This window comes from Alternaria alternata (genome assembly GCF_001642055.1).
Source record: "Alternaria alternata strain SRC1lrK2f unplaced genomic scaffold CC77scaffold_11, whole genome shotgun sequence".
In the NCBI taxonomy this organism is placed as follows: domain Eukaryota; kingdom Fungi; phylum Ascomycota; class Dothideomycetes; order Pleosporales; family Pleosporaceae; genus Alternaria; species Alternaria alternata.
Window position 1 is genome coordinate 899973 of NW_017306200.1, and position 10209 is coordinate 910181.

The 10209-nt window shown below is 51.0% G+C and overlaps 3 protein-coding genes across 3 annotated transcripts; 2 read left to right on the forward strand and 1 right to left on the reverse strand.

Moving 5' to 3' along the window:
* Nucleotides 1-1622: 1622 nt before the first annotated feature.
* CC77DRAFT_936300 (hypothetical protein) lies at nt 1623-2365 on the forward strand (the record flags this gene model as incomplete). Its single annotated transcript, XM_018534486.1, has 2 exons — nt 1623-1784; nt 1844-2365. The coding sequence occupies 2 exons, from the start codon at nt 1623-1625 to the stop codon at nt 2363-2365; spliced, it is 684 nt and encodes a 227-aa protein (XP_018385814.1).
* Nucleotides 2366-3154: 789 nt separating this feature from the next.
* On the forward strand, nt 3155-3490 carry CC77DRAFT_1061841 (hypothetical protein; the record flags this gene model as incomplete). The annotated part of the gene is made up of 1 exon (XM_018528474.1): nt 3155-3490. The coding sequence occupies one exon, from the start codon at nt 3155-3157 to the stop codon at nt 3488-3490; it is 336 nt and encodes a 111-aa protein (XP_018385815.1).
* A 514-nt stretch (nt 3491-4004) lies between these two features.
* On the reverse strand, nt 4005-7612 carry CC77DRAFT_990143 (hypothetical protein). Its single transcript, XM_018536307.1, has 3 exons — nt 7490-7612; nt 6527-7427; nt 4005-6474 (listed from the first exon to the last, which is right to left on the reverse strand). Exons 1-3 carry the CDS (start codon nt 7544-7546, stop codon nt 4337-4339), a joined length of 3096 nt encoding a protein of 1031 aa, XP_018385816.1. The 5' UTR covers nt 7547-7612; the 3' UTR covers nt 4005-4336.
* Nucleotides 7613-10209: the final 2597 nt, after the last annotated feature.

The window sequence follows — 10209 nt, forward strand, 5'->3', positions numbered from 1 at the left end:
CTAGCGTTTGGGCCGCCGACACTCTGGGATTCCGAAGTCCGCTGTCAGGGCCATGCTCGAACGCTGATCTTCATTCGCGTGCGGGGGGTTAACCGCGTCTTTGCATCGACACGCTCTTACCCAACACCTGGATGTCGTCCCAAGCATCTCACTTGCCAGCTACGCCTCTTCCGTCTCCTGTGCGACGTCAGATGCCGCTACCGTTTGGGTAATGCGACTATTGAATCTAGCATCAGAGCTATTCGGCACGATACCGGTGCTGTACTGGCAGCCGTTCGGGTCAGGGCCGCCATCTTTAGCGGGCAGTAACTTACTACATACGACCGAACCGGCCGATTCTTTTCTTCGAAAAGAAGCGCATCAGAACTGCGCATCCACTCTGGACCGGAACACAGCGGCAACAATTTTGTGGGGCGCATGGTTCCGTTCAGAAGCGCAGAACAAAGACAAGAATGAGGCGCACAACCAACTACTATGGACATTGCGAAGCATGTTTGCGCAGTGTGTGTGAGGTATCGTATTTCCAGTGGTACAGTAATGCTTCAAACTTAATATCCTTACTCGAGTCGCGCAGACGAGCATCCTCACCAAACTGTCAGCTTACGCACCATCAGCGCTAAACTAGGACGCGCTTGTGCAGCTCTGTTTCACGGACACGATCGTCGACGCCGTCCAAAGTAGGAGACTCTGGTGCTGCAAGGCTACATGTTTCGAACGCGTTCCAAGCTTCTCGGATACATATTCTGCGGACCACCGATCCTCGTCTTTAGCACTTACCGCGATGAATCGTCCTAAACCACGGAATCGTTGCTATTGCATCTCGTGAGTTGGTACTGCGTCTATTTGGTCCCTCTCATATAAATACTACCATGACAAAGTGGAAATTTGAGAAGGTGACTCATCATCTATCGCCCTGTGCACGCTCGGCGCAATATATTCAGAAAGCATGACCCGCATCATGCAACAAAGAGAAGAGCCAGACTCGGAAGGGCTTGTAGAAGTCTGAATGTAGTCTAGGTAAAGGGGAAAGTGCGCATCAGTGAAAAAGAGGTAACATGTCGTGAGCACACGAGGGGGTGGTCGCTGTTCAATAAGTACTACAAGTTTGCAGACGGATGATGTACAACCCGAGATCGTTTGACTGATTTAGGGTCCCACACCATCTGGAACGTGCAAAACAAGAGACAGACTCTATTGCTTGCACTCGCCCAAGCAAACATCCAGTCGTGTTGAGCGGACCTTCACGAGACCCACTAGTAGTGTTTCCGCATGTTTGGGACTTGGCATGATACTCGGCACGAAACATCTGACAGCACCTACTCTTATAGATCTTGCTGTCCAGTTTCTTCCTAACCGTCGCGAACATCAGGCAAACGGTTTCGGCCAGCTTCATCATCCGTTTTTTCGGTGTTTGTGGCGCAATTGACGGAGCGAGGAAGGCTACAAGGCACAAAGATGCAGAGTATATAGTGAGCCTCAGTGCGGCGTATCTCCTAAGGATCAGATCTGCAGTGCATTTCCCATCTTCTACTACCATCGATATCCTAATCAGTATATTCACTAATCCCCATTCTTACTCATAATTCCCATCTTTCTTAATCCTATACCACCCCGACTTCAACATGCTCTTCTCCAACATCGTACTCGCGGCTTTGGCCCAGAGCTTGACAGTATCCGCTGCCACCATGACGGTCACCGTGGCTGCCAACAACAAGTTCCAGTTTACACCCAACTCCATCACGGCCCAGCCTGGTGATATGGTCGCTTTCAACTTCGTCAGCCAGGTACGCCAGTCTTTCTCTATCCGTTCACGTCACATCACATACTAACACAATCCTCGCAGAATCACAGTGTAGCTTCCTCTGACGCAAACACCCCTTGCCAGCCTCAGCAGAACGCAATCTTCTCCGACTTCCAGCCCATCCCTGGTAACCCCAACGGTTCTCCAAACGGTAACGGTGGTGGCAACGCTGGCAACGGTCGCAACCGCAACAACAACCGCCAAGCTGGAAACACCCCCATGTTCATGGTTCCCATCACCGACAACCAGCCTATGTACATCTACTGCTCTCAAGCCCAGCATTGCCAGCAAGGCATGGTCATGGTCATCAACCCACCCAACGCTCAAGCCGTGACCCAGTACCAGAACAAGGCTGCTCAGGCCAACAACAACGTCTCCCCCAGGGGTGGTATCAGCGGTGGACAGGTGCTGAACAACAACGCTGGAACTAACCCCAAGAACGTTTTGGGTGCTCAGGCGGGTGATGCGGCAACGGCGAACACAAAGGGCAAGGGCAAGGGTAAGGCCAACGGTGCCGCTGCTGGTCTGGCTGGTCTTCTCGGAGGTCTTGGCAAGGGCAACTAAGCACGTCGATGATACTTTGACGAAGTGTAATATACGAGATGAAATATCCTAAAAAGAGGGACGAGGGCTGGGTGTAAATATTTGACGATGGTATCGATGGTAGTAGATGAAATGCTGGTCATTGGTGTGTAAATAGTATAGTAATATATGTCTTACGAACTTATTGATATATGTACCCAGCTTTGGTGAGTGTTTAGTTGAGAGTAGCACGAGACTGGTAGCAGTGACATGACTTTACTGCTCAAGGTAGCTATTGTCCCGACGCTTCCCCTTCACCTATAAAAACAATCACATGCATTATCGGCCTCGTTTCTGTTCCTCGTATCCAATTTAGACAATGGCATTAAACGTTTGGTGTCGCAATGATTCCTCGCCTCTAAAGTGTATAGCGTCACCATTGCGATCGCGAAAGCAGAGTGAGAGTAAATTCACAGTCATGTTAGCATAATAGCACCAGAAGCGAGTAGGCAGCAGCTTTTAATCCAACAAAACCTCACTTCTTATGTTGTGTCGTTCCTAGAGAACAATGGCAAGCCATGACAATGGTAAGCAGGTAGACAGACAGCTCGTATCCAACCGCTTGTGTCTATATATCCAGATATCTATCTCCCCTCGTTTCTCAACAAAAGCACTGTTACCGTCTACTCGCACTTTGTCAGTTATCGTCGCAGCACACTCGACTATTCACAACCCTTCATCCGAACATTCCTGGCGATTCCAAAACGACGAGGTCCGAAGACATAGTCGCAACCTCTCAAGGACAGCAACGTAATGATCAAAATTCTCACAATGCTGCTGGCTCAGCCCTCTGATGTCTGCCTTCTCATCAAGATGATCATCTTCAGTTTCGCCATCCGCACTCTCAACATCCTAGTGAAGAGCGCCATGAAACCCACATACTTGCTCTCCGATCTACCATCACCCAAACATGCAGAAGAAGACCTTGCATCAGCCACCTCTCTTGAAGCCATAAGAACTTGGTTTTTGTCCATTCGTATCTGCGCTCAGACCAAAGCAAACACTACCAACAAGCCATGTACAAAGATCAGGAAGTCTAGACGCAGCATCTCTCCCAAGTTTGACAAGATACCGCAGAACCCTGGTGTTCAGTGCGCGACCATGTGACGGAGCATTAGGAGAGATGCCGAAGAGTACGAGCGCTGGTTCGCCTGCACATTATTCGGCTGTGGTATGCACCACTACTTTTTCATTTCCTCTGTACTATCACTAACCATCATAACAGGGCTCCTCACTGATTGATGGATTCTCTGGTATCAGCAGCGTGTTAAGAGGCGGTTGTGTTGCTCATTTGCGGTATGCTGGGAATAGGATCCGTTCTTGTATCTCTTTCCATGGCTTTTCTCCAACAGATTGAACATGTCATTATAGCCAAGGATGGATCATCAGTGCTACTCATTGTGACGTTTTTGAGGGCCTCTGGCTGCGTCAGGAATCAATGATGTAGAGATATGAACATGAACGCACGTGCAACTTGTAAAAAAAAAATGTAGCAACCTAAATGCACGAGTATCTGCATCCACATCCCTTGCCCTGTAACATTGTTATGTTCGGCACGAAGACATTCATGCTCACAGTGCCACTCGAAGCCAGCGTCCTGTCGTATTCAAGAATATATACACTACACTAGTACCTACAAATATACATAGTCATTGCCATCAAGTCACATGGAGAGGACGAGGACTTGAAGAACATCGAACAAGGTTCGATCGCATAAAGCCATTAAGAGCATGTGTTCTACACTATACGAGCTTTATGAAGAAACAACAAAACGGTAAAAGGACGGAATGCGCTATTCCTCTTGAACATGATGAACAGTATGTCAGGCATATCCATGCCGTGTATATCTCCATATAAACGCCTGTGAGATATGAGGATCCCATGTCGTCCCATTCCCGATTCCCAATTCAAAGACCAACCCGATCGCATAACAGATCATAAAACGCGAAACCTTCAATCGTCCTTGACACTGGCACTGACGTAGCCGTCGTCCACATCCGACTCCTCCTTTTTCTTCTTCTTCTCTCCCAATCCAACTAAAGTCTTGCTCGCATCAAGGCAGCTATTCACAATCTTACATCGAACCTTGTTGCTCAGTCCGCTCCTCTTACCAGTGTCGTGACCGATCCACATGCGAAGGGAGCTAGCAGTGCGCTCTAGACCGCAGCTAGTCTCCTTCTTCAATTTTTCGTCAGCCATAAATTGCGTGAGAACTTTGTGACCAGCGACAAAACTGAGGAGTGTAGTTGTGCATTCGGGAAGATACGTGTTGTTGACGACGAAGATGGCGCGGCGGCGGGCTTCGGGATTTGAGGAGGCGGCCAGAGAGAGGCACTTGGCCAAAGTAAGTGCTTTGCGCACATCGATTGCGACGAAGCCATTGCCGACGATATTGATGAAGCCAGCATCTGCAGGTTTGGGAGATGAAGGAAGAGCTTCCATTGCTGCTGCAATGCGATTGTTGCGATCGTCGTCTAGTACAACAGCTTGAGCAACTAGTGCACGTAGCTGAGCTTGTGAATTGGGAGGGGCAGCTTGGAGAGCAAGTGCTAGGTCGGTAACGACATTGTCCTTGGACGAGCTGTTTTTCGCACCAAGCGTGGCTGCAAGTCCTTTGTTCAGTACAAGGCTAGAGTACCAGGCGGCAAGAGCATCCAAAGGCGAGCAGATGGCGAAGTCCTCGACAACAGCATCCATGGAGGTATCTACGACTGTCTGTTCTGCGCTTGGCTTATTCCAAGCCAGGTTGTATGCCCGCTGCACAACCGCAGGAACAAGCACATCGTCGCACTCCCTCTCAATGAGTGCTGCGAGATGTTCTGGTAACGGCTGAGCTTCGCTGTTCTGTTTCGACATGTTGGTAGCAATACGGTGCTCGCTTCGCGCCATGTTCCAGTAGCTTCGTGCCAGTTTTGCGCTCAGGTCGTTGAGTAACCACCACGAGCCATGACCTGCGTTTCCAAGTTCCCAAAGCACGATTCGAAGATGCAAAGCCTTGAGCATGAGCCTTGCTGGTGTATCTGGTAGGGTGCCAGAGGCGATCAAGGTAAGTACCAAACGGCTCTTGCTGATCTCAGCGTCGCCGCCTGTAAGCTGAGCATCCAAGGCAATTTCCCAGGCTTTGACACGAGCTGCCTCTTGTTCCTTGGTAATGCCAGTAAGATATGCATATCCCTCCCAGCCAACAAGCCTACGCATGCTGAGCTTAAGTGTTTTCAAGCCCAAGGCAGCAAGCTCTAAGATGAAATTGTGTTGTGGAACCCAGACAGTTTGAATTGCAGTGAGCCATGCCTTGCGACGTACTTCTACAGGTGAGGCCAATGACGGTGCGGGTGTCAAGAGGATAGCTGGAGGTGACTTCTTCTTCGGTTTCGATCTGAAGTCGAGCAATGGTGCAGCAAGGTAGAAGAAAGCAAAGAAGACTAAAAGAAGCTTGGCCATGGGGATCTGAGCTGTGGATACGCCTAGAGAAACGCGAGGAGCAAGAATGCTAGCGAGGTTGACGGGCAGAGCGAAGAGACCACGACCAGCTGGCTCTTCTTGCGACTGCTCCCGCTCTACGAGTCCTTCAAGTATCATCAGGCCCGCGAGAGATCCGACCATGAGCTTGCCCATCATGGCACCATTGCGCCGGCCGTTGACCATGGGCGCGGCAACTGCTGGGCGACCGCCGTATCCTGGCGGGTATGCAGGTGCATAGTGCTGTTGTGGTGGGAGACCGCGCTGGAGAGCACTTATGTTGTCAGGAACTGGAATCATTCCTTGTGGCGGTCCCGACATTGGCATGCCGTGTGTGGGCGTGAAAGGATCTTTATGGAATCTTGAGCCATCAGGTGTGCCCACAGTGCCATGTAAGGTTATGGGACCCGATATGGCCATCTTTTCGTAGCTCTCTACCCGTCCTTTCAAGGTGTTGACCTCATCTTGTAGACGTTTGTTGCGCTTTTCCAGATGTCGGATATACTCTGTGGCCTTGGAGAGTACAGTGGCTTTGTTGAGCTTGTGTGCGGGTGTGAGACCTTCAAGATCCTCGGGGTCATCGTCTTCTTCGGTACCGTTCGGCCGTGACATGACGCGAAGACTGGGTACACCTTTCTCATGGATTAGCGCAAGTGTCGAGAGACGGGTTGAAGAGTGACTTACTATCGCGAAGAGCAGCAATCTTGTCGTTGAGATTGGTCCGATAGCGCTTCTCAATCATGTTGTGTGCAGTCTTCTTGGGTGGTCCTCCCTTCTTACTTGAGGGCGCATCGTCGTCGAGCTCCTCGGAGTCAGCCAGTGACTTCCTCTTTCGTACATTGGTCGTGACAGGCTCTGGTGACGAATGCGACGAGGTTGAGCTGGCTCGTCCGTTGCTCAGAGAGTTTGGGCTATGGTGGAGACTGGGCGTCGAGGCTGGTGGTTGTGGTGCGACGAAGCCGTTCTGGTCGTACTGCGTGGGCGAGAAGAGAGCGTTGTCAGCTAGTTGTTGCTGCTGGTGTTGCTGTTGCTGTTGCTGCTGCCATTGGTGAGAGGCATAAAAGGCGTTTTGTTGCTGCATGTCAGCGGTAAGCGGGGAGCTCATGGCATTGCCATTGAAGTCAAAGGCCGGAGGTACGTCGGCGGCCTGGCCAAAGGTGAAGGGGACAGCATGTGCGTGGGAAAACATGGGAGCGGTCGTGGGTACGGTGCTGGACTGCAGCGGTTGGGACTGTTGGTGGGAGAGGGAATGGGGCGAGGTTTGCTGATCGGGGCTGAGATATGCGGCAGGCCCCTGCGGATTCGCGGGCTTGGGGTCGACATTCTGGGTGTTCTGAGACGCTTGGGCGGGATCGTACTGCATCCACTCGTTCCAGTTGGTCATGTCGTCAGCGGGAGCCGTGAGCGTCATGTCGTCGCCGGCGGTGGTGAGCCACGGAGCGCGCATGCTGGCAAAGGGGAAGTCGCTCGAGAGCAGGGGATCTTCCATCTTGGCCGTGTGCCGGTCCTCGTCGGGGACAGGCGGATCGATGGGCGCGGGACTGGGAGGGAGTCTGAAGTCGTCAAACACGCAGTAGGGTCCGACCTGAGGTGCGCGAACATGTTAGCACAGAGAGCAGAGGCTAGCAAAAGCACTGCGTCACGCACGGCGATTCGCTCCAACTCCAGCCCATCGTCGGGGCTGCCGTACGGGTCAGAAGCCATTGGGGCGGCGGGCTGCTGGCTGCGACAACAGCAACAACAACAACAACAAGATGGGTTGTGTATGCAGAGAATGGGCTTTGGCAGAGAAGGAAGGAGTTTCTCTTACCGACTACTTGGACATGCACAATATGGAAATCATGCCACTCCTTCGCAGGCTCACGACGCGAATGCGGGCGGCAGATCGGACTCGTGAGCACCGGGATTTGCTGCGCTACGGGAAGTGCGTGTACGGCCGAACAGCAGCTACTGGAATCGCATGCAGAAATCGTCCTACTGGGCCGGGGTTGTGATTGTGTGCGTCTCTGGCAGTGTGATGGGGTGGTTCGACAAGTCGTATGATCTCGCTCCTGGAGACGGGCGCTAGCCGTAAGCCTCACTGAATCGGCTAGGTCAAGCACTGTAAGGCTGGCCTTTCCGTGCGACCACACCCTCGAGCATCGTGCCTTGCCCACAGTCTTGCCCACAGCATTTGCACTTAGCCCTGTGAGCGAGACGCCCTTTTGCGCGACCTTTGCCATGCATCGTCAAGGGAATCGAGGCGGGTTGCCAAACAGCAGACCTGGAACCCCTGTCGTAGCCGCATGACTCCTGCTGCACCTCATCAAAGCCAGCGCCGTCGCTAAATAAGATGCTGCATCTCAGCCGTCGCGTCGCTGCAATCGGAACATTGTCAAGCCGTCAAACATTTGCATCTACATCTTCGCTGTGACATGTGGCAGATCTGAGATGACAGATGGGCCCTGGACGATCTCCCGCCGCTTCGGCGCCTACGCCATGCACTATACCGTACCGTGGTAGTAGCGCCCACCCACAGCTGCAGCGTCTGCCTCGTCAATCCTCGCTACCATGCCCGAAATATATTCCATCGCACACTGAACTTTGGATTGAGACTAATTGGTAGACAAAGGTCTCAAGTTGGTTCAGTGAGATGGCGTTTGCTTGTTTATCACCAGTCGTACCTTTCTTCGAGCTCTCACAATACAGCGCATCCCCATACTGAACCGCCTTGGTATCTTAAAACACGGAACAAGTACTCGAAACTACAGTACCAAGTAGGTAGCATCCCATACCTATTGCAGCTATGGGGAAAAGGTTAGCTAGTTTGATTCCTGGAGTAAGAAACAGTGTATACCTTGCTTGCTAGCACACCATCATAACCGAAGCCTTTACTTCTAAAGCCATTGGCCTCAAGAATCCTCAACAGGTGCTTTTGTACATTGCGCTTTTGAAACGGGCTCAAAAGACCTTAGCAGCAGCAAGCTTCACTGGTATTACAGCATCAGAGCTCGGACATGCCTTTCTGAGCAATGTGGAAGACGGGCTGGAGTTGCGTAAATACAGAAAGCTGTTGGTGTCGCAGTATTGCAGATAAAAGACAGGATAAATTGGGCGCAATGACTAAAGAGAACAGACCAACGCTGCGAGTTATTAACAGCGACCGCAGATAATGTAACCCATGGAAATAATATGTTGACAGAGAACATTTGTGAAAAAATACTGGGCGTTATTTCTGTCAAAGTAACTTACTCTGTTATGTTTTTGGCCTGGGAACTGAAAAAGGTTAGCCAGTACCTGTTAACTCTGAATATGCAATCGGCATCAGAGGACCAAATAAATAAAGATAGTGGTATCGTGTAGAGATAATGGTACTGATTGATACAGTACTAACCACTGGCATCAATGTACTTGTCTCTGTACTCGACTCAGCCCGCTCGACTACCTCAGCTGATCCAATCAGACACTGACTTGTCACATGTTCGTAGGGACTGCAGTCTGGAGTAACCAAGCATTTTTTTTAGACAGTCGTTGTACTCTTGTTATAAACTTCGAGACCTTCGACAGAGAACTTGGGGGAGGCTAGCATAGTGCTTTATCCTTCCAGGTTTCAATGTCGGCAAAGGCGTCTCCTGAGGCAGCATAGCGGGTGCGCATTTTCATCACTCTGGTTGCCACTGGTTTTTCCCGAGTAGCCTCGATCCGCAACGATTCACTCTCTGTCTATGTAGATCAAAATTCGATAGAAACCTACACCTAGCTGTGAGTGATGCAAATGCGATCGACCTTTAACCAACGGATGATGGTAAAACCTCAAGGATTACTAGTGAACGCATTAATCACAGTAAACTCTCTGAAGCTCCGGATCAGTCGTCTCCCGAATTATGATGAGGGTCTTGACAACACACAATAACGGAAGATTGTCCTTCTAGCCGTGCTACCTAACCCAAGCACAACGGCGGTCAATCTAGCCGTGCTGATCGAGGCAAAAAAGCACCGAGCTCACCGCTACCTGGATGGTGAGCAGTGTAGTTGTGATTGAGACGTGGATAGTCTCCTATGGTACCCTTGAACCGTTCTAGAACGCAGACCCCAAATCAACGTGTGTGCATAGAACAAAAGAAATCTGGCTTTCGGTCAAGGCCCCGAAAGTAGTCCAGCATTAGTTGATCCAGGCTCGCGGAGGCTAATTTCGCAAGCGCCATAGTACCTCGAGTGACGGAGATAGACGTCAGGAGAAATGGCGTACCGGTTTTTGCTGAGCTGGCTACTCCGCTATACCTCGGTCTATCTTGTGGAGTCTTTGGGCATCTTTTCCACTTTCCTCGTGCGGCTGATCGCGGCGTCCATGCCAATACAGCCTTGCTGATCAGCATCTCCCTAGGGCC

Bases quoted from the DNA above. Each gene is read 5' to 3' on its own strand.
- CC77DRAFT_990143 (XM_018536307.1), bottom strand. From the start codon at position 7,546: ATGGCTTCTGACCCGTACGGCAGCCCCGACGATGGGCTGGAGTTGGAG. The intron at 7,428-7,489 runs GTGCGTGACGCA...CGCGCACCTCAG, and splicing joins TGGAGTTGGAGCGAATCGCC to GTCGGACCCTACTGCGTGTT. The intron at 6,475-6,526 runs GTAAGTCACTCT...TCCATGAGAAAG, and splicing joins GATTGCTGCTCTTCGCGATA to GTGTACCCAGTCTTCGCGTC.